Raw genomic sequence first — 24,596 nt, forward strand, 5'->3', positions numbered from 1 at the left:
TAAATCAAATTTATTGCATGAGAGCACCTAAAATCCCACCTTGCACTTGCTCTCTTTTTTTTGTGTTTTCTACTTGTTTTCTAATTGTGATAAGAATAAAAGTTATGGACCTCTTTCGGTGTTTCTTGATGACAACGGTTGCTGTTCCACCACAACTCCAATGCTGCCACCAAGCAGGCAAGAAGAAGGCCTATTGCTAAAATGCAGAAAACGCCTGCAAAACTGTGCAGCTTGAGAGCCTTCCCATCTGTCTGTGCATTTGTGTGGCTATTCAGGTCACAACGTCCCATCCGTGGCCACCATTTTTGTTTAAGAACATCCAAATCTCCACTTTCTTGCAACTCTAAGATCCTGCAGAAATGTAAAAACATACACAAGTATTACACTCAGGTACATCTTTTTCCACATTTTTTGCAGACTTTTCCTCTGACATGAACTACCTCACAATTCGAAAATCCATCTTGCCACCCCCCATCCCCATGCTGCATTAATCTGAAACTGCTATACAGGGTATCATTCTGCTCACAACAGCAGGCAGTGAGTAACTTTAGAGGAAAGATGACTGTCAGAAATTTCACTGCAAGGGAAGAAGCATCCCCAAGGGAAATCACCATATTCCACAGTTAGTCATGGCTGGTCTGGCTACATTCAGCTGCAGCAGCTGGTCCCACTAGTGAAATATGCAGCCTATTTCACTGCTGCTCTCCCACAATTATTTCAAAATCGTGGGAGACTAAACATGCTACTATCTGTGCACCACTTCATACAAATGTGCTTAAGCAGCGTCCAACACATTTAGTTCAGCAAATGCAGTTTATTCCAAAGGATTTTACTTCAATGCTGTTACTTCATGCTTGAATTACTTTCTTAACACTTGCTGATTAATCATTGTTTTGCCTCTTGTGAAGTGCCCTTTCTTTCCAAGAATGATTCATTTTGGATTTGGTTTGATAACTATTTTTGCTGTTTACTAACAACCCTTTCTCTTGAGGCAGCCTTCTATTTGGTTATGCAGCTGGAGCTTTACTCCCTCTTATAAAGAACAAGTGAGATGGGGAAATCCTGCTCCAGCTTCCTGTCTGGAGTAGTGCACCAACTCACCTTCTGCTAGGGCCACACATGCCTGCCCAACTGCACATCTTCCATTCAGTGTACACGCTGACATGAAAAAGACACTCATAGGTCATAGACCACCAAATGGCCACAGATACTGTAGTAATGCCATGCAATAATCAACAATTCTTGTTTTCCTGCACTATTGTGAGATTCAGCATGTCTCTCCACCTAAAGGATAAGCTGGGACATTATTACTTGCTTGCTGTATGGAGGAACGCACTGTTTCATAGCCTGAAAAATGTATAAATCAGAAATCTCTCTTTGATCTCCCCACTAGCTCATACAGAGCTGTGGGGACTCTGGTCCTTATTCTGCCAGAGCCGGTGCTGCTGAGAGATGTGAAGCCACACACCATCTCCAGTTCCTCCTCCCTAAACAGAAGTACACAGAGCAGAAGTAGCAGCTTTGTTGAAGCCTGAACTCATAACCTTTCTGCTGTTACTGTAGGGAGAGAATTAAATTTATTCAGCAAATTGCCATTGTCAAAATTGAAGTGAACCATCAGTGGGATGCCATGCTGGTTGCAGAGAAGAATCCTATAAAATGAACTTTGTTTTGGTTTACCTCTGGGAGAAAAGATCTCTGTAGGGGCTTCCGTGCTGCAGTGCAATCCCGTATCCTTTGCTGCTGATGCTGTTACCAATGACTGTCACAGAGCATTCATCATCTGTCAGCGCAGCATATTCCACCACTGTCACATCCCACAGGAATGCATAATTTCCTTTCTTTGCCTGGAAATGCAACACGAACACAACAAAATCTAAACTAAACTACATTTTTAGATAGGAGGAAAAAAAAAAAAGCAAAAATAAAAAGCCCGATGCTGGTATTTCACCAGGTCGCATCTGTAGACCTCCAGCACCTTAATACATTTTTAACAGTCTTCCCTCCCCACATTACCTCATCTATGCTTTTCCCAGCAGTACATCATCTACTTCAAACCTCTCTAAAATGTCTTCCATTTTTAATAGAGAGAGAAAGCATAGGATGACATAGCCTACTGTAAGTTTAGGCAAGGCTTACATAACAGGTAATTAATTATAAATCAAAGCCATTGCCTTAACTGATGAAATTTGATGTATGTTTTGTAGGAGACATGGATTAGAAGGAGTGGAACCAGCTCCATACATTCATGTAACTAGACAGGTACAGGATGAGCACTAAGTGGTGTTTCCTAATCATCGCAGTCACCAAAATGGAAACTTTACAGATACTCTCAAGTAAATGTGTAAGTGAAAGGAGTGCCCTCCAAGAGCTATGTTAGTTCTGTAACAAAAAAATCATGTTCAAAGCTTAAAAAGAATTCCCTCTTTATTTTTTTTTTTCTTTATTAAAAAGAAGAATCACCAGCATCTCTTGTCAGCTCGGTTTTGGGGCAAATATTGTTCTATTTTAGCACATGTTCATGCAGATGTCCTTTAAATGTCAGCCTTAATTGGGATTCTAACCAATGTCTGCATGCAGTGCATATGATGAATGTGAATCACCTTACTTAACATAAGATGTAAGAAAAATGTCTGGATAGGAATTCAGTAAGGAAAAAAGTGATCATTTTGTTTGTTTAAAGTAATCATGGGTTTCCCAATAAATTTAAGTATTTAAGATTTTTAGTCTCTAGTGAATATACAGAGCACAAAAGAAGAACAGATGGATGGGAACAGCTAATGCAAATAAATGAATAATCATGACTGCAGATTTCCAAGACTTTTTTTTTTCTATTTTTAAGAAACAAAAACAAAACAAACAAGGAAGGCCCACCTTTGGCTGATTTCTTTAGGTCAAAACAAAGCAAGATAGGAAGCTGACGTCTGGAAACTGAATCATTAAACTTTCCTTGCCAATGGCTGCAGTGCTGACATTATTCCATATATTTTCCATTTTGTGTAATCTCAGTTAAAGAATTGACCTGTAAGCCTATAAGGCTCACTAAATTAATTTCCTCAGTTGAGCAACTTAGTTAATTTTACCATGGTTTAGTATAAATCATAGCTTTCTGAAGTCCTTGACAGTTGCTTAAACATGATAATAAATCAGATGGGTGAATTATCTTGTAACGGATAGAATCTAGGGAAACAGAACTGAAAAGTAAGCTTTTGGATTTTCTGTAAATTACTTGCCACAATTCACCTCCTTTTCTCTTTTACATTCTGCCCCAAATTCTTTTTCTTCTGAACTACACCAGAGTAACAATACATTACAGCCTTCGTTTCTGGTCAGATTCAAATGATCCTGTACTGACCACTTTGAAAATATCTTTTTCAAGTGTATACCAGCACTGTGGGGGTTGGCCAGCCAAGCTCCTCTTTCTCTCCTGCTACCTCTGGGTCACTTCAGAGTAACAGTAATTAACGCATGTTTCTTCAGGCAGCTACTCTAGCTCAAAACAATCATTTAAAACTAAAACGCAGCATAGGGATTACAGGATACAAGTAGGAGCCACAAGATCCTACTGTTAAACTCATATATTGGTTTAACTAACATGACTAGTTTGGTCACAAAGAATCTCTCTCACTTAAATGGCACTGCATGACTTCCGCATCTGTATTGCAGTCCTCCTGACTAGTACTGGTGATGGAAAGGAGGAAGCAACAAATAAATCACTGTTTACTATATGTGACAGCTAGAAAAGGCTTCAAATCTATCAGCACAAAGATGCATAAAAAAAATGAAGGATGGCAAGATAAGGGATAATATAAGCTAAATTCCTCATGGTATTTAGCTTACATTCAGCAACATGCACTCTTAGCAGCTTAAAGTGTGTTTTTCAAAGGTACTTTCTGAATGGTCGTGTACCTAGAAAAAACTGTTGTTAGCAGCAAGCCTCTGCATCTTGCCCTCTGCTCTTCCTCTCACGGACTTTAACAATTCTCATTTGATGTTTCCATACCCGTGACAGTGCTGATAGGCCTCCTACCTGCTCAGGGGCACCGGGCATTTCTCTCACTAGTGCTCCTGGCTGCACGTTTCAGGTTTTGCCCTATGGTAAATAGTACACAGGCTCTTGCTATCTATGATAGAAAACTGTGTGCAAGTGCTTCAGCATTAAAAGTCACACAGTTATGGGACCAAAGACAACAGCAGTTTTTTACCCTGTACAGAATTTGTTCAAAATCTGTTGTTACTAGAGAACAAAAGCTTGCCTGATGTACATACAGAAAGAAGACCCAGAAAAGATTTCACCTACGTCACAGTGCTAAAATGTCTTTGATTTCTCGTTGGTTTCTGTTTGTTTGTTCCTTTCTTTTTTAATAGCTGCATCTTTTAGTTGTTTCAGAATTGTTCCATAAATCATCTTTTCAAATTAGCAGTTTACAAAAGAAGAACATCGACAACATGTCCTACATTCCTCATCTTTTTCTTAGTAATACTTGAGGAACACAGTCTTCCTCAAATATTCGATTTCAATTATAAGGCAATGTCTAGAGAAAATCACATTATTGATTCTACCGTTCAACCTCCAGTTTTCTGCACTTCATTTTATGTAGAAAAGCTCTGTACACTGACTTTCAAGGTTAGACAGCAGATCTTATGACAAGGTCTACTTCTCTTGCACTTGCAACATTGCTGTCCTAAGTTATATCCCATGAATACAAGTGATCAATGAAGAGTTTACTGAGTCTCTCTGTATCAATTCAGTATTTTTATAACAAACAATTCTACCCAGTGGCATCATATCGGTTGAGCAGTATTTTTCTGATAGCCTGTACATTTCAACATAAACAGACACCTGAGTTTCAAAATCTTAATTATGTGTTATTTCTTAACTTCCAGAAATACTGAACGTGGAACTGTTTCCCCTCTCTAACTGTCAAAACATGACTCCCCAAAGATTCCTTTTTCCTCAGGGAAGATTCTTCTCTTCCAAAATCTCTTCCTCTTGCAGACTTTTCTTCTCTGAAGAGTAGAGATCTCATACTATTAGCATAGAAAGCTTCCTTATGACTAAACAGTTAGTTCCAATCTAAATTTGGCATGCTTTATGGCATGCTTTCCTGTAATACTGTTGTGACTGTTAGGTGAAGGCAGACAGGCTGAACTACAGGTGACACTGGGCACTGGCCCATGCGATGTATAAGCAGGAAACATATGTAGGCTTTTTTAATGACACCTTAGGCAGATATATCTACCCAGGCAACTGCATCATGATTGCAGTACATTAAAGCTCCATATCCTCATGCTTTTGCATTCACAGCTTAGCCATTTAGAGCTTGAACTATACATTTTCGGGTCCCAAGTTTTCTAGGGATCAGACACCACTGCAAAGAAAATATAGATAAAGAGATAGTAAAAGGGAATGTGGTAAATACCAACTGAGAATAGGTAAAATATCTTGAATAAATAATGATTGAAATGAAACACAGAATAGTAAACAACAGTTTAGGCTTTTAATTGGCTTTCATAGTTTGCTCCTTTGCTATGGCCTTTTTGTAACTCTCAGCATGCAGAACAAAACAAAAATAACTCAGTTAAAAGTTTCAAAAACCTCTTCAACAGAAATTCAGCCAAAGTGGTCATCTATTCCACCCAGGCTGAACTTCTGCAGTGGTTAACACCAAAGATATCAGATTTATCTTCACTGAAAGAGATTTAGGAAAACAGATTTCAGAAGAAAAAAGAAACCTGCATTAAAAATTTCCTCTTGGCAATCATCACAGAATCACAGAATCATAGAATCGCTAAGGTTGGAAAAGACCCACAGGATCATCCAGTCCAACCATTTGCCCATCACCAATGGTTCTCACTAAACCATGTCCCTCAACACAACATCCAAACACTCTTTGAACACCACCATGGTTGGTGACTCCACCACCTCCCTGGGCAGCCCATTACAGTGCCTGACCACCCTTTCAGAGAAGTAGTACTTCCTAACGTCCAGCCTGAACCTTCCCTGGCGCAGCTTGAAGCCATTCCCTCTAGTCCTATCACTAGTCACACGAGAGAAGAGGCAGACCCCCAGCTCACTGCAACCTCCCTTCAGGTAGTTACAGAGAGCAATAAGGTCTCCCCTGAGCCTCCTCTTCTCCAGACTGAACAATCCCAGCTCCTTCAGCCGCTCTTCATAAGGCCTGTGCTCCAGACCCCTCACCAGCTTTGTTGCCCTCCTCTGGATACGCTCCAGGGCCTCGATGTCTTTCTTACAGTGAGGGGCCCAAAACTGGACACAGTACTCGAGGTGCAGTCTCACCAGTGCTGAGTACAGGGGGGCAATTACTTCCCTGTTCCTGCTGGCAACACTATTTCTGATACAAGCCAGGATGCCATTGGCCTTCTTGGCCACCTGGGCACACTGCTGGCTCGTGTTCAGTCTAGCGTCAATCAACACCCCCAGGTCCATTTCCTCTACACAGTCTTCCAGCCACTCTGCCCCAAGCCTGTTGCGTTGCCTGGGGTTATTGTGGCCAAAGTGCAGGACCCGGCATTTGGTCTTGTTGAATCCCATCCCATTGGCTTTGGGCCAGCTATCCAGCCTATCCAGATCCCTCTGTAGGGCCTCGCTAACCTCAGGCAGATCAACACTTCCAGCCAGCTTGGTGTCATCTGCAAACTTACTGAGGGTGCACTCAATGCCCTCATCCAGGTCATCAATAAAGATATTAAACAGGACAGGCCCCAGCACCGACCCCTGGGGAACACCACTCGTGACTGGGCGCCAGCTGGATTTAACTTCATTCACCACCATTCTCTGGGCTCGGCCCTCCAGCCAGGTCCTTACCCAGCCAAGAGTGTCTGTCCAAGCCACGGACTGCCAGCTTCTGCAGGAGAATACTGTGGGAGACAGTGTCAAAGGCTTTGCTGAGGTCTAGGTAGACTACATCAACAGCCTTTCCCTCATCCACCAGACGGGTCACTAGATCATAGAAGGAGATCCGGTTGGTCAAGCAGGACCTGCCCTTCATGCTAGGCCTGATCCCCTGGTTGTCCCACACATGCCACGTGGTCTCCCTCAAGACAATCTGCTCCATAATCTTCCCCGGCACCGAGGTCAGGCTAACAGGCCTGGAGTTCCCTGGATCCTCCCTGCAGCCCTTCTTGTAGATGGGAGTCACGTTGGCAAGCCTCCAGTCTTCTGGGACCTCACCCGTCAACAAGGAGCACTGATAGATGATGGAAAGCGGCTCGGCTATCATCTCCGCCAGTTCCCTCAGCACTCTCGGGTGAATCTCATCCAGTCACACGGACTTGTGGCAGTCCAGTTGGAGTAGCAGGTCTCTGACTGTTTCCTCCTGAATTGTGGGAGGTTTAGTCTGCTCCCCAACCAAGGCTGTCAGGTCAGAGAGTGGAGAAACCTGAGGATAACTGGTCTGACTTTTAAAGACAGATGTAAAGAAGGCATTCAGAATGTCTGCCTTTTCCTTATCCTCAGTGGTCACATTCCCAGCCTCATCCAGTAGAGAATGGAGATTCTCCCTGGTCCTCCTCTTACTGTTGATAAACTTGTAAAAGAGTTTCTTGTTCCCTTTTACCCCAGCAGCCAGGTTGAGTTCAAGCTGGGCTTTTGCCTTTCTGATTTTCTCCCTGCACATCTTAACAACTTCTTTGTATTCTTTCCGGGTTGCCCGTCCCTTCTTCCACAGGAGGTAGATTCTCTTTTTCTCCTGGAGCCTCAAGAATAGTTCCCTATTCATCCACGCCAGTCTTCTTCTGTGCCGGCTCATTTTGCGGCTCAGGGGTACAGCCTGCTCCTGCGCCTTTAAGACTTCCTTCTTGAAGAGCAACCAGCCATCTTGTACCCCTTTACTCTCTAAGACTGAACCCCAGGGGACTCTCCCTACTAAGTCTCCTGAACAATTCAAAGTCTGCCCTCTGGAAGTCCAAGGTAGCAGTTTTGCTGTTCCCCCTCCTGACTTCACCAAGAATCAAGAACTCTACCATGTCGTGGTCACTCTGCCCAAGACAGCCCCCAACCTCTACATCTCCCACCAGACCTTCTCTGTTTGTGAACAGCAGGTCTAACGGGGCAGCTCCTCTCATAGGTTCTCTTATCATCTGCATCACAGAAGTTGTCCTCCATACATTCCAGAAACCTCCTAGACTGCTTCTGCTGTGCTAAATTGTATTCCCAGCATATGTCGGGGAAGTTGAAGTCCCCCATGAGGACAAAGGCCGGCGATCACGCAGCTTCTGTCAGCTGCTCATAGAACAACTCATCTGTCTCTTCATCCTGGTTTGGCGGTCTATAACAGATGCCCACCAGGATGTCTGCCTTGTTGGCTCTTCCCCTGATCTTAACCCATAAGGATTCAACCTTATTTTCCCCAGTCATAAGTTCAGTAACCTCAAAGCACTCTTTAACATAAAAATTTAACTTAAAAGTTTTCATGCAAAAATGAAAAGACCAAGGAAGATTGTTTCCTTGGTATAATAAGAGGGACCATAAAGATAACAGTAATACTTCTGAAAAGCAGTAACCAATCTCATTATGTTACTCTTCAACATAGAGGGAGATGGAAGAATATATTTCAAAGGGTCCTGTTTTACTATTGGTAAAGTTATGTATTTTCAAAGAACACCTGGTAAGATGTTGGTGATGAAGACACCTTGGAAAAAAGTTGAACTTCAGCTTTATCACTGATAGGTCTGTGATTCATCTGCAACTTATGAAGAAGCTACCAGACTGGAAAAAAAAAGTGCAATAAGGCTACATTCGTCATTCATTAATCTATTGCCAAAATGCAGCGTCACTGTAGATGATCCCATTATATAGCTGGTAACACAGAAATATCAAAGAGTGACCTTCACATTGATATTAGAAGAATAGTTCAAAAACATGCTTGGATAACATTTATTTTCTATTTCAAAAGTGCTCTAGGAGAAGCTGCACAGTTTTAATAAAGAAAAAACTTGTAACTTAATCCTGTTGAAATTACTTAAAATTAATATCATTACAAGCTACTAGAGGATGTAATACATTTGAGCTTTAAGGAAGCATTTGCTTCTACTCCAAAGGCTGATGATGGTCAAGAAATGAAGAAATTTATGAGGATCCATGAAAATATACAGGTGAGCCATAATAATTCACAATGCAAAATTCGGTGTGGACAATAAATCACAGGAAAAAGTATTTCAAAAAAATCCTCTCCATGGAACTCTTAAATTACTTGAAATCTCAAAATAAAAATGAAGGGAAGTGTCTGTTCAACAAGAAAAGATCTCATTCGATGTTTATTGTTCATTAAAGGAGAGAAATGTTTTGAAGGAAGCAAAAGAGGAAGGAATGCACTCGTACTGTGCTACTGCATGAATCGATGCTACATTCACATTTTGTACTATACTGTGTTTTGATCATTTCATCAAAAGCAACATACAGGAAGAAAAGAACCAATAAAACCAATTCAGAACAATTTTGGCACCAAATTGACCAGACAGGAGAACAAACTGTCTCCACTAAAGGAAGTCTTTTAAAAAGCCACAGTAGCAATTTCATTCTCTCATGTATATATTTATATATATGTACATATATATATCTATGTGCATATATACACACACATATATATATATACACACACATATATATAGTGACATACATGGGAGTACACAGGGCTCATATCACTTTGTTCTTTCAAGGCAAGAATGGCTGCTCACATTGAGAAATGCTTCAAGTTATTAGGTATGTTGTGATAACTAATAATTACCTTGAAGAAATTATTGCCATTAAGTATTACATAAACACCTTATTCATATTTGCAAATAGATTAGGGACATATGCAACTCCCCTGTCAATGTCAATCGGAGATAACATGGCAAGAGCTATGCATGGCACACTTCTGGGACATTCTGGCTGCAGCTTGACCCAAAAAAAGAAACTCTCCATACAACAGAATTAGTCCTCTTCTGTAGTACCAGAAAACTCAAGTGGCAAAGTAGCAGTTTGTGTCGACTTGTGATTTGTCTGGCGACTTCTTACTCTGTGCAGGGACATTTACGAGTGTTCTGAATGTTATGAATTCTGCAATGACCACTTTCAATTGCCATGGCAGTACAACAAAAGCAACTTGCCCCCACAGTTCTGAAATGTTTTTCTGTCACTTACGTGACTTTGCAGCACATTACTGCTGTCTCTGTGGCCGTACTTGTGTTGCAAAAGCTGTGCAATGTACAATGGGAGATGGTCACTGTGGCTACACAGCCATGCTATGTCTGAAAGTGACCTCTTCCATGGCAACCAAAAGCTTTTGTGGCATTCAGGACATCCTCCCATTATTATCTGTTTGGTTTTAGTCAGTCAAAGGGAGTAGAAACATGTCTGGGAAATTGAGAGAGGAAAATGGAATTGAGACAAACACTGGAAATACCTGCCTATTGCATGGATAAGCAGTATTCTCCTGTTTTGCACTGAACAGGCTTTTATTTTTTGTCTTACTCAACTGCAATTGAACTATGATTCTGTCTGAAGAAAATGGAAAGCGAGAGGAGAGGAGAAGGAGGTTTTTTTTAATCCATTGTATCAGGCAAGTCCTCATTCAGAAAATCTGTCAGGTAGCTTCAAATGCTAGAGGAATTTAGACTTTCCTTTTGTATAAAACATTTCTAAGGTACATTTACATCCCTTTCATGCAGCAGCATGTGTTTACAGATGTAAAGTCTGATTTCCTTGGCTGACACCATTTCTTCTTTAGGAAAACAGAATTTCTAGCCAAAGTATTTGATATGGCCAGCTTGTCTGTTTGTTCAAAGAGCTCAGTGAGTTAGCAAGAACGACATTTAAACGATAAACACAAATGTTTAGTTGACAATGTTATTAAATACTGAGCTCAATTTACGTGTCTAATTAAATAGCAGCCTTGGTCAGCTTTGGGAGCTGAGGTAAATTCAGTTATTGTTGACGTTAATGGAATGAGCTGATCGAGTTACATAAAAATCACCCTACAATATTAAAATCAAACTCAGTATGAAAAATTTAACATTACTTACAAGAGACAGAGCTGCCAGCTCCATAAAGACAACGTAGTTGCTAGTCCAAACAGCCTGCCAGTCCACAGTTACATTTAAGGCTTAGGCAAATCTAGCTATAACAAATGGCAGCATGCAATAGGCTTACAGAAAGAGAGTATTTACAGCTTTACCGCTGATATAAGAATGGTAACAAAACAAACAAACAACAAAAAGGGTAAATTTTTGTGCTTTTTTCTATGGTAAACTGTTTTACTTGTATATTGTTTTTAATGTTATGCTATGTAGATAAGTACATAATGGCACTACTTCTGTCTTCTTTAAATGCTTAGAAAGTGTTGAAATAGAGGCTTCATTTTCATAAAGATGAAAAAATAAAAAAAAAAGAAAACCAAACCACTGCAGACTTTTGTATAGCCAGGGCTCTACGTTCTACAGAGGAAAAGAGTTTAATTGAGCCACGTGCTCAGCTGGGAAGTGGGAGAAAATGCAGGGGGAACCAAAACTAGTGACAGAATACTCCTGTAATGGAAAAGTCAAAAGAATATCTCCCAGAAAATAAGGATTTTATCCAGAAGTCACACAAACAATAGGGAATCTTATATCAAAAGACTTTGATTCATTTGATTGATGGCTTGTGTTAATGTGTTCAGCCATGTTATGTTTATGGTATTGTAAAAAACAGTATTTTTTGGATGTTTCCTCTCTGATGGTTTACAAGAAGTTTCAGATATTCAAAGAGAAAAGAACCCAAGCCTCAAACATTTTCTTATTTCTCATTTATAAAAGCATAAGGAACTTGTAATAAATTTATTCCAAATCACTGTTTCATTGACAACAGAATAATCCTGATTTAACAATCACAACTTTAACAATAGCTGTTTTCTTGCATTGTGGAAAAAAAAAATCAATTGAAAAATAAAGGGGACACTTTTCTTTAAAGGAAAAGCACATTAAAATTTCACCAGCTACTTCCGCACGGCTTCTGCCATAATATACTTCAGGACACATGCAGTTTGCAGTTATTTATTATCTGCTTTAGCTAAGCTACAAGACGGAAAGCAGAGGAGAAGAGCAGCAGACTAAGAGTGAGTAAGTGTGGGCCTGAACTTAACCAGGGCTGTTTATAACAGAACTCAGCACAAGGATGTAGAATCTCAAGCTACTATATATACCTTGATTCCTACAACAGTGCTCAGTGTCATCAAAAAAACTGAGAGAAATAGAAATTAGGTGGAAGCATTCTGACATGTGATAGAGTAATAAAAAATGTCATTGAAGATGGGTATTGTCAAAGCTCCCAAGAAACCTAGAAGTTTTACAGCCAGCTCCAAAGAAGGATTTAAATACTGGAGATTTTGGCAGAGCTAAAGCTAAATTAATTAAAAATCACGACCTCACAAGATGCCTCTTATCTGGCAGAGTTGCTGAAAGGAACTTAATGTAAGCATGTTTTTGTTTAAAGTTGCAGTGTAATTGCATTCATGTGACTTAACAATATTAACTCCATGCAAACTAATTTGATACAGCACAAAAATCAAATAAACACTGTAATCCAGTCTTACCTTCCTGATGCCTTCAGAAGGGTTTGATACACAATTATCTGCCCCATTATTCTTACTTATTGTCCTCCACAGTTCAGCAAATGTGTTATCCTGCTCCAGAGGGTTTGTTCCTTTTGCTTTAAAGTATTCATACACTGCTGAGTCTCTGACTGTGCCATAAGATATATCCATTTGTTTAGACAGATCCTGAAATGTTCTGAAATTCAAGCAATATTGAGATATTGGTGTTACATTAGAACGTTACTGAAATTTAACTAATTAAATGATTTATTCCTGTCTTTAGTCAGAAAACATTTATCAATACCAGGCAATACTTGATTATCTCTTGCCTTCATCATAAAGAAAAACCAAAGAGTAATTGAATTCAATTAAGATCATGCGAACTCAGTTATACCTGAGCTTTTTTTTTTCTTTTCCCCCACCTTAATAAGGACTTTCTAGATAGATAATATCCACGTTAAATGTTATGATCCCAAGTTTGCACAAAAAGGGAGTCCAATACAGACATACTCCAGTGCAGGAAAAGCTAAGGTTGTAAATATAAACTGTCAACCACCTCGGCACCACCTCACAGAACTCAGTGGAATTAGTTGGAAGTTATACCAATACTCCACCTGACTCCAAATCAATAGGACTTTTTAAAGCAAACAAATAAAAGCCTTGGTTCCAATTTCCACCATGTCCCCCTCTCTCTTTCCCTCTCTTCACAGCCTCTGGTAAAACAGACATTTTTCATTCACACACAGGCCTAACTTTCATTTACTCATCATACCACTCTGGAAGTGTAAATGGGCCTCAACTTGAGTGACTGTGAATGCATCATTTATTTTCAAATTGTACTGAATGTAATTCACTCCTGTTTTACAGCCTTTTCAGCGCAGAAAGGTGTAAATCACTGCCTATGTTACTGAGAACCAGGCCAAGTTTCAAAACCTTTGAAGCAGAATCATATGTTTTTCACCTTCAGCCACCAACGTGTGTCCCCTTCCTTTGTCCTCACATCTCACTTTTCTGTGCAGGTGCAGAGAGGCAGCACAGGATAAACTGCATCTCAAATTATGATAGATATTTACATATTTATATCTCATAATTGTATAACCTCATATAATAAGATTTTTTTTCAGTCACTTCTGACATGAACTACCAATTAACTTTGGTTGAGGTCAAACTAAAGCCTCCCATCCACTCCTCCATCCTCCCCATCACATCACCTTCAGGCCTTCTGAGTTTGGTTCCCAAAGAGCCCCTTTACCTGGAGGCACCGTGTGAGGCTGCCAGCTCATCCCCAAAGCCGCAGCTCAGCAGGGATACCTCTTCTACCCTTACAAACACCCTTCCAACTCACAAGCTGCTTCTAACATTTTAAGTGGTTTAAGTTCTTAAATTGTGTTAAGGACTTTTTTATCATTTTAAGCTGCTAAGCAGCTTTCAGTAAGACTGTGAGCAGTTCTTCTCTATACACTTTGCAAACTTGTGGGTTTGGGCTGACTCCAGGAGTTGCATCAAACCCCAAATAAGTTACTTCCCTTGCTCCATATACACCACTTCAGTAAAACAGAAATGAACAGTCTGGAAGTTGCCGGATATTAAACATTCTAATAAAAAATGAGAGAATTTGTATCAGTCCTCTCTCTCTGTTTAACAGTCCTGAAAGTTATATTCTGATCTCCTAAATGTTTCTGGTACATTCCATTGAACAGGACCATTTTTCCTCCAATTTTGATCTAAATGATTACATGCTACATTTAGTTCCTTCTTTATTTTTTAGAATAAGCTTCATCATATCACATGAAATTGCTCACATCCCAGGGATGGATGATCTGACTGTTAAAAGACACGTTTCACTCTATTGTATGTACAAATGACTAAGAAAGGGGCTGAATACACACGGAGGGTTTCTGTGGCAACCCTTCTAACAGTCTGCTGCCTCGATTTCAGTGTCTGTAGAAGCACATATAAGGTAGAAGCACGTTAGGAGCAGCATTTTTAGCTAATGTACTTTAACGTGACTTTCAGCTGATAGCAACTTCACAAACGTCTACTGTTCATGCTGTCGTTATCATTGAAAATGTGAGCATTCAAAAAGAGCAAACTGTAGCTTTCATAATGTTTCATAACGTGGGTCCCTTCCACTGCCTCTGCAACTACGGGAACTTTGACAGAAATCTGCCTCTTGTTTTAGCTAAATTATACTTCATTGACAATCACTACGTTTGTTTTAGCTAAATTACACTTTATTGACAATCACTACTTTTGTTTTAGCTAGATTACACTTTATTGACAATCAGTACTGTACAAAAGCACAGTACATCTTGCTTTTCAAAAAGCACTTTTCTTTAATTCTCTAAGCATTGTGGTGAGCAAATTCTGGGTGTAAATCAAGCGCTTTGCTGGCCCAATAAGCAGGTAATCAGAGCAGGTGGTAGGGAGGGAACCTCAGCCTTTGCTTTGGTGTTGCACGGAGGACAAGTATAATCCCTTTAGCTGGCAGAATTTTCCTACAAGAGATAATAAAGAATATTGCATGTCCTGAGGATTTTCAATGCATCTTTCCTGCAGTGCCCTATTTGATCCATAACACCAACTGCTCTGGACACAGGAGATTCTCTGTATCACTACTGGAAACATCTTCTGAGCGAGGCAGAAGGTCACCAAAGGACACAGTCAGGATCCTAGCAGGTAACCAAGCTTGCGAGAGGCTCCTGCAGCATAAATTCAGGCAGATGGTGAATGCCTGAGAAAGAAAATAACTTTATGTCTTTACCAAACGCATGGCTTAGCCAAAACTATCTCAGAAACTATCTTGATGGGGAGTGGTCTGGACAGCAGTTCCTATTCGGTATAAAAAAATTCTCAGCACTACATTTCTGCACTGAATTTGGATTAGTATCTCCTGTCTTATAGGATGAATTAAGATAATCACAGGTGCAGATTTATTTTAATTCTCTCAGATGTCCCATTGCTAGACAAAAACTCTCAGTCGCATTTCACATACTGTTTATATATTAGCATTGGGTCATTCTCTAAAGGCAGCTGCTCTTCATTCCTAGACTTCTTCATTTTGCTGAATAGCCATTAGCTGAACCCACCTTTGTTCGCTACTCAGATTCTTGGCTCACTTTCCCATGGTAAAGATTTCATGCATTTAATATATAAAATTATTTGCAACAAAAATGTGCAGCATAACAAGACGCTCCATTAACCTTACCACCTCAATTATTGGATCTCACAACCCATTAAGGACTCTCTGTAAGTGTGATTAAAGATAAAGCTAGTAAAGCAGAAAAAGCCAATGTTCCTCACTTACGCTTATAGGAGCTGACCTTCAATTTGTAGATAAATACATCCACTGTGTGATTACTGTAATTGGCAAGTACATGTAAACCAATTGATTTAAGTAAATGTATCTGTGGTCCATCTAAACAGAACAGCGTTACCAGCTGAAATATTTAACCAGTGTAGTAATATCTGCTAGATAAATAGGACAATTGATACCAAATTTCCAGTGGAGTAGTAATTACTTCAAGTGGAGTCAACTGAAAACTGTTTGTTTCATTTTTTAGAAACATATTGACATAAACCATATGCTGTGGAATAAACATTTAGGCGATAGTTGTACTGGCATTTGTAATTAGACCACTAGAAATAATTGCCACAACAAAAATACTGGTTAAGTTATACTCTTTGGAGATGCTTTCCTACTTGTAAGAGACTCATGGAGCTGTAGATATGTAGCCAAAAAAGGTTCTGCCAGCATGGGTTTATTTGACTCTCGAGCTGCTATAAAGATAAGACTTTCTGGATGAACAGTATGAACAAATCTTATCTAAGGGACAGACTAAACCAGTCACCAGGTGCTCTGAAGTAACTGCTGACCAATTAACTCAACTTGTAAAACTGCAGCCTCAGCTGTCCATCCAAAACTGCCTCTCGTGAACATCAGTCACGATCAAAGTAAATAACCCCAAGATATTAACTAACAAAAACAAAATAACAGCAACCAGAACCCCCAAAAAGATAAGCAAACTTTCATTTCAAAATATTTTTAAAAAATATCTGTTTCATTTTTTCATATTTTTTTAAAGGCAAAAAATATTTACTTACTGAGTTTTTCACCTTTCTAATTATTCTTTAGGTTAGTTAGTAGAAATTAGGAGAATGTTGCACATCTGGAATCCTATGCATAAATTCTATGCCTGTTAACAAGATAATTACCTAGTAATGTCATGAATTCTTCTATACCACTGTAAAAACGTAGTGTTCATCTTGACTTCAGCCTTAGAGAGACCATAATGGCAATAGTGGCAGCTCCTTGATTTAGAGGTAGTTTCTCATTAGCACTCACCACTGCCAATATTTTGATACTGTACCTGGGTTTATTTTCCAGTTTGCTATTACTTAAGGAAAGTTGGCATTTTAGCAGTTTCTGAATCCACAGCATTATCTTAAAAAAATGATGCAGTATTTTTCATGCCTAGCTCCTGTTTGCTCATCTGCACATAAACTATTAGAAATAATATAGGTTAAGATTAGACATAAAAGTGATGATCAGCACTCTGCTCTTGTCCTTCGGTGTTGTGAGTACATTACAGAATAGCTTCTCCCTTTGTATCACTGCATATGTTTGGAAAAACAATACAATACAAATAATTCTTCCCAAGTAAATAAATAGATTTTCTTAATTAATATTAATCCCTAAATCATACAGACATAGCATGCTTTTCCACATTTGCCTGGGAAAGCTATGTTCTTATTTTACCTAGGAATGCCAGCACCCTAACATTATTGCTCAATGCAGCATAATATTCCAGGTGACGGCTGCCATTAAGATGAAGGAACCTGGAGAAGATGAGAGTTTTAAGCTGCTTTACCAAAATGGAGAGCCTTGGAAATACAGATAAAAACATATATTACAAGTTCTAAAGTTGTACTTTTTAAATACCTTGAAATTACTTTCTTTTATTTCTTTCTTTTTTTTTTTTTTCCCAAAGCCTAGGAATTGATGATACGTACAGAATTAAATACAATTGCCATTCCTAACTATAAGGGTTTTCTCGACAACATTCCAGGCTGGATGTGGCTCTGGGCAGCCTGGTCTAGAGGTTGGCGACCCTGCCCATGGCAGAAGGTTGAAACTAGATGATCACTGAGGTCCTTTTCAACCCAGGCCATTCTATGATTCTATGAACATGTATTGGAGGGAAATACGTGTTTTACACACTGGGAAAAACAGTAAACACACTACACAATGAAATAAAGATAAAAGAAGCTGAATTGATTTGACAACCTTGCACCACCAGAGTAAGCACAAGAACTACCTATGAGTTGAAACCTAGCATAGGTAATCCTATCTGAAGAGATTTATTTCACTAACTATCACAAATGGAGAGAAAAGGCTTGAGAATCTTCTGAGAACACAGGGAAAAGTGTTCACATTTTGAGACACTGAATTGCTCAGCACTAGACCATGCATGGATATATTTGCAAAGACAATGAGAACAAATGAGAAAATGTTCTTTGTTGCTGATGATCACTTCAGCCCTTCCACTGAGAGATGAGAGAGATTTGGAAGCCAGGCAAGCTTTGCAGTATAAGCTTCTCATCTTACATGTCTCCAGTGAGAAAACAGCTGTTATTTGATGTAAGAAGACTGGCAGGTGAGAGCAGTCTGCAAAACTCTGGAAAACCTTTGGACATTAAACTGAATTGAAGTCATGGGTTATAGTGTACTGGCACAGATAATTTATTGAGAATAGTTTTAAACATGTATGAGCAGAAGATCCCTCAGTTCAGAAACTGAGTTCTCTTTACTTTTTATATCAATTTGTTGAGCAGCAAGGCAAAGGACTTGAGCCCTAGTCCATTATTCACAGATAGCCAAACTTGGATCTTTAGTTTAAGTAAGATTTATGAGTGGGTAGAGAATGTCTTAAGACATTTGAACCTGAGTTCAAACTCTCACATAAAAACACTCCCTAGGGAGTTTTAGCCCCAAGCTGAAGTTTCACTTCAGTTCAGGAAAAAAAGTCATCTGTCATATATATAAATTGCCAGTAGGTGATGATAGTCTCAGTGACTCAGAGGCTTATGTGAAAAGTTTCAATGTCTTACTTGATCCAAGTTATAAAAGAAGCCCAGTTAAGTATTAATTAAAAAATAGCAGTTACTCTCCCTAAACACTCATGCAACCAATACTGAAAAGAGCAGTATATTAGCTGAATAATGGGAAAACATTAAAATTAACCTACCTTAAGCACTTGCAAGCCTGAAAATTAAATATCCACCCCACCTCCAATAAAAGCCACACATTTGCATTAACTTACAACATTTGTTGCCAGTACGTACTGGAATATTATTGGTATCTGATAAAATGGATGTGAGGTACATGAATTTAAAGACAGTGAGGCCACTAAGTGAGGCCAATAAGACTGCTCAAAGTATTGCTAGGATGGCCATAGTCTTAGTACAGAGAATATTTAAAGGAAAGCTGGTTTAGCTCCACATCTAATAACCTTAGACTACAGAAGAATTCGATCCATGGTTTTAATTTATGCATCTCTTTTACTTTCTTCAAAATTACAAACAATCAAACTGAGCTCTTAAATCATTCATTGAATTGACAACTTCTCTACTGTGACATGACCAAATCTTGTATAGCTTCATTTCACTGCAAATCAAGTCACTTTAACCACCCTTAACTCTGCCTCAGTGCAGTGACATGCTCAGCATCAGGTTTCTTCAGCAACTACATTAAGCAAAATATTTACTGAGAGGTAATCCAGCAAAAATCAGCAGTAGCATTGAATGCTTAATAGACACTTTGCAAGTCTTTCACTGGCAGATATATCATTCTATAGTTCACATAAAGCTCATTTCATAAGGTGTCCGTGAAAAATACCATCCACTTTATTCTAAACAACTAAAGCCTTAATAGCAAAAGCCTCATGGGAGCTTCCACAAGAGAAGTTATAAGCACTGGAAGATTGAACTACATTGAATAAATGGAGTTGAAACCCTTCACACCAGGAATAAAAATCTCCTGATCACTAAAAGAGACAAACAATGCGGGCATTTGTGCCTATATATGTGTGTTTGTCATCACCAGTGGAGCAGGAACAGCTGCTACACCTGATTCCAAAGAAGCGGGGACTTTCCTCCAGTGGAAAAACCAATCAATTGGCATGTGTCACAAAACACGTTGCCATGTCAACTGCATACTTTTACTACCATGAAAACAAATAGCGATTGAACCCCTCAGCAGGTAATGGCACTTCAGCAGCTGCTTATCATGGCAGCTGTTTTCTTGATGATAACGGGCATTGCTGCCAATGTGGTAGCACCTATAAGCCCCATCAACTGTCCTGTGTAAAACTAAAAGCAAAATATAACATCCAGTTATGGATTTAATGGGAGAAGGAAACTAAAGCCAGCTTCATTTCCACCACAGGAAAAGGAGTTGATGTGTGTTCCCATGCCATTTCTATTGGCAACTGTTCATTCCTCCTTCTAATGTGGGACTGGCACTGTGTCTCTATCTGCCCTGAAGAAATGTCTCTATTAGAGTACATAGTACAATAGCTAGACCAGCACCGTTGAAATCAGTAAAACTGTTTATGCACACCAAAGCACATGCTCAACAGCTATTAGAATAAGAGAGAAAAAAAGAGCAGAGAAAGGCAAAGCAAAAGAGCCAAATAATACACACAGAATGTACTAGAAGCACAGAATATGTCAAGCCTCTACAACTATTTCATTTCCTTGAAACATCTTCATCACAGTTCAGCCTGGTTTGGCCTATGTTCTGTGACATGGGGCTGAAGGGACCCATGGATCCACACCTTGGGAAGGGGGGAAAGGTAGGGAGATGGGCCTGGATGAAGGATAATGGCAGCAACAAGCTAAGGAAAAAAAAAAAGCCTTAATTTACTAAATAGAAGAATAAACTAAATATTTCTACTCAATAAGAAAACTAAACTCTTCTCAAATAACAACATAGAAATGACTTCAGTGAACACACGAATGCTTTCTCTGGGATTCTGTTCCTGAACAGCTACTGCATGATTAATTCCTAAAAGAATGGAACAAACAGCATGTATAACCATTGATGAAATGTAAAGCCACAGTAAAGCTATTATTAAATGATACGTTGCCACATTTATGATTTTAATAGTAATTAATTATTACCTATAAATGCTGCATAGGCAAAGCATTTATAGGCTTTGCTCAGTTTCTAAGAGACTGATATGCAGCAGAAATGTTCTACACCATCATGCAAAACCTCATTTTGCTTTACTGCTCTCAGAACAATTCACTAATTCAGAATAAAAAGCATTTTTGCCAAAGTCAAAGAAGCATAGGAAATGTAAGACAAAAATCCATATATCTAGTCTGTGTCCCATTGCTCACGGAACTTGTTAACATGTTTCAGTGGTTCATTCAGGATGCGTACCCATTAAAAAAAACAAACAACTTTATTATTCTTCTGTCTGTGAGACTCAACCTTGGATCCAAAAATCAACCTCATCATCATAATCAGTAAAGCAGGTTCTCCTGTAAACAGAGTTAGATCTGCTTTTTCCTCCTCAGTGCTATTTCTAAACAATGCCTGCAGGACCACCTCAGTAGCTCCAGTCATCTGCAGTGATCTGCACAAGTATGACTTGACTTGCCACTGGATCATAGCAGTTATTTTGCTCAGAGCTGACACTGGCTCTGTGCAAGCACTGCACACAGAGAAATCTGTTAAACGGCACAAAATTAGCAAAACATCTCAATCACAAGTCCAACATTTCTAATTATACCTCCAACCTTCCTCTTATCTATCCTGTCACAGATTGCTGATTATTCCATTAACTTGGGAACTTTCTTGGTTTACTGTGTGCAATAAATCTTCTTTCTGCATGTGCTATACTTTCTGGCATCACTGTCATATGGGGAAGAAGGTGTGATGTCCCCTACAGCATAAGTTATGATTGCTTTGTTTGAAAATGGTTTTTTAAACATTCAGACAACAGCATCACAAATAGGTTTCTTAAACAGCAATAATGATCAAACCTAATTTCCAAGGATTTACATCTGAATCTACTGCTGCACAACAGTTCGTGACCTCTGAAGGCAGTTTCTCTCATGATCCTGTGTGAGTTTATTTGCTGCCTGACTGAGAGAGTGAACAAAAAGGGAAGCCTTTCCTTTATATTTATAGAGGTATTTACAGGATTTCTTTTCACTATGCTATTTTTCCATATGTCTAATTAATGAATATGTTTGAGATATTACCCATCAAAGTTTGGCAAAAAAATCTGCAAGTTAATGATTGAAAGAAGTAGTCAGACAGCGAGATGTCCAGAGTGATCATGTCAGAGCCTCCTGAAGGTGCAGGCCCACATTTTCAAAAGCTGGAGCTTCCATCTGTGTGCCTAGATGTACATTTAAACCACTGAATCACTGGGCTGATTTTCAAGATCGCAACGCTGGCACAACAGCACATCTGTAAGACATTCAGAGATCCAGTTCAAAGCCTGGAAGACGACTCAGGGCAGCTACGAGCTATTCATTCTGCAAATCTGTAATAATCAGTCCTGCTAAAAAATCTAGGGTAGCCTGTGTCCTTTACCCACACCTCATAACCTACTTAACAGCGAGGAGAAAATTAAAATGCATGCAATGCAGGAAAAAGAAGAGTTAAAAACACCTAAAGAGGTTGTAGCATATTTTAAAGAAATAAATACATCACTTGGACTACCTTTGAATGTTTTCTTATCCTAATTTTAAACCAATTTGCCACTGTGACCTTTCTCCAAGTACCTTGAATGGTTAACATGTTAATTAAAGCAAGGTATTCTACTCCTCACAATATTAATTAAAATAAAAGCTGCAGCTGGTGTTTAACAGCAACTCAGTCCCAACAGCAGGTTTTAGTCACTTCTCCTAAATCAAACATATCATAAAGTTGGCATGAAAATCATATTGTCTGAATCAAACACATCTGGCAACTGACATACGCTTCTACCTATAATGAAAATAACAAACTACCTCTATTATTTATGCAGATGCGCTTTAAACTGTTTGCTATGCTGATGTCTTCCATCACTCACATTTGGAAACTAAAAATCCTAATTAAGATTAACGATTAAGACTGAGAGGGAAGAAATTGCTTTCTTCCTTCACCACTGGTGTTACAGGTACTGATACCACTGCCATTCTGCTTTGTGCTCAGATGATAAAGAGTATCTTTTTAATTAAACAAAGTGTGGAATGGGAAAGCTTGGCATCTTGGTGCTGGCTTGCAAAGCTCCTACTCAGGATGAATGGTACTTCATACCGTGACTGTTAGAATATCATTATACTATGAGTAGGTCCACTAAAAACCAGGAAATCCCAATGTAGTGTAAAGTCCTGCTCAGCTATTTATTAATTTTTGATTTATCAGGGGCTGTTTCACTCTGCAGGACAAGGGTTTCTGTAGAGAGAGCTCCAGGCTGCTGCCTGTACCAGTGCCAGAAGCCTTACAGCTGCGGTGGAGTGACTGGATGGAGTCACACTGCTCAGATCTCTCGGAGGTACAAAGTGATGCTGGGAAACAGCTTCACACTGTTCCCTTAACCACAGGGAATGCAGCAAAAGCTGTCGATGTTGACAGAAAGAAGAAAACAGAAAGGCTCTGAAGAGGCATCTTGATTGCCAGAACATGGGTAGTCTTGGGAAATCAAAACATAGGGCTCTTCATTAATACCAAAAGCACATATAGCATCCAGCAATTATTACTGATGTCTGAAGTGCATGCATTACAGAGGCATATTTTCAAGTCTAGAAGCCCACTCGCTTGTTTCTTAGAGGACCCAAAAGGCAAGTGCTCCGTTTGAGGTGTACTTCTCCCCCTCATCCTGATGTACAATGAAGTAAAGAGAAAGGCAGACCTTCCTGTTCCTCCTGCCTTTCCTCACCCCAAACCCGTCTCATCTGAATACCATATCCCATACTAGATACAATGACAGCATTGCATCAAAGCAAACTAGCTGTGCTCCATATTGAAATTCATTAGTTTATTAGGTAGCCTAATTTAATTCCTTGACATATTAGCTTGCAAACTGAATTACTGCCACATAAAAGAAACAGAGTAGTTAACATCCACCCCATTCTGACCAATGGTTTTCTATTCTTTTTTAGATAAATATGACTATTCCTAAATCAATTGAGTTAAATCAGTGGCTTATTCTCCTAGGCTGGTTTTAATGGTTCAGAAGGCAAACAACTTCATTGCATGTGATTATGTTTCTTTTAATGGAATTTTGGCAACTGCATTAAAACAACTTTTCTAAGGCAATGCCATTTTCTCCCTTATCAGGAGGATGACACAGGAAACACTCCTATCACAACGTTTGGGGGCACACATGCAGAAGAAGAGGACACGGCTTAGTAAAGCCTAGGAAGTGGAAAGAACATATGCAATCCTTTTCTTAGCAACACAGCATTATTTCCAAAAAAGCCCTTCCTTCCTTCTAGAAAATCTTTCACAACATAATAATAAAAAATAATACTAAGAATTAGCAGGGAAGCACTCATGCTGATAAAGACTAACATCTTAACTTCAAAGGAAAATAAGAATGCCCAGTACTTTTCCCCTCAAAAGCCATAACCTGCATCAATTAAATGTGTGTTTTGTTGCAGGTTCTTTTTGTTTGGTTGGTTGGTTTTTAAAATATCAGGAATTTAAATGGTAAGTTTACAGTTTTCCACCTTATGGCCAGAGGCAACACTTTATCTAAATTTCACTATAAATGAGCAGTATGACCGTAACTCAATAGACTGCAACACTTACATGCATGGAAAAAAAAAAATAAAAAAAAAAAATCAGAAACTCAAAAAATCCCCTTTACAAAACTAACAAATCCAGCTTCTATGATTTAAAATGTTACGGCATGGTTGTTTGCTTCATCCCTTGTTTGAAGTTTTTGAGTCCACAACAGAGCTGGTAAAAAAGATACACGCCTGTACCCCAATTAGCCCAAACAAAGTTTTATTTCT

The 24,596-nt window shown here is 39.2% G+C and overlaps 1 protein-coding gene across 8 annotated transcripts in view; it reads right to left on the minus strand.

Annotated features, from left to right (window-relative positions):
• The window catches only part of GRID1 (glutamate ionotropic receptor delta type subunit 1), a 522,559-nt gene that overhangs the window by 22,700 nt on the left and 475,263 nt on the right, over nt 1-24,596 (minus strand). For all 8 annotated transcript variants that reach the window (XM_426488.7, XM_015288029.4, XM_025151671.3 and 5 more), the window contains 3 exons: nt 12,573-12,768; nt 1,681-1,847; nt 111-351 (listed from right to left, as the gene is read on the minus strand). In XM_426488.7, the coding sequence (XP_426488.2) occupies nt 111-351; nt 1,681-1,847; nt 12,573-12,768 (604 nt within the window). The remainder of the gene's footprint in view (nt 1-110; nt 352-1,680; nt 1,848-12,572; nt 12,769-24,596) is intronic.

This window comes from Gallus gallus, chromosome 6, assembly GCF_016699485.2.
Source record: "Gallus gallus isolate bGalGal1 chromosome 6, bGalGal1.mat.broiler.GRCg7b, whole genome shotgun sequence".
NCBI classification, from domain to species: domain Eukaryota; kingdom Metazoa; phylum Chordata; class Aves; order Galliformes; family Phasianidae; genus Gallus; species Gallus gallus.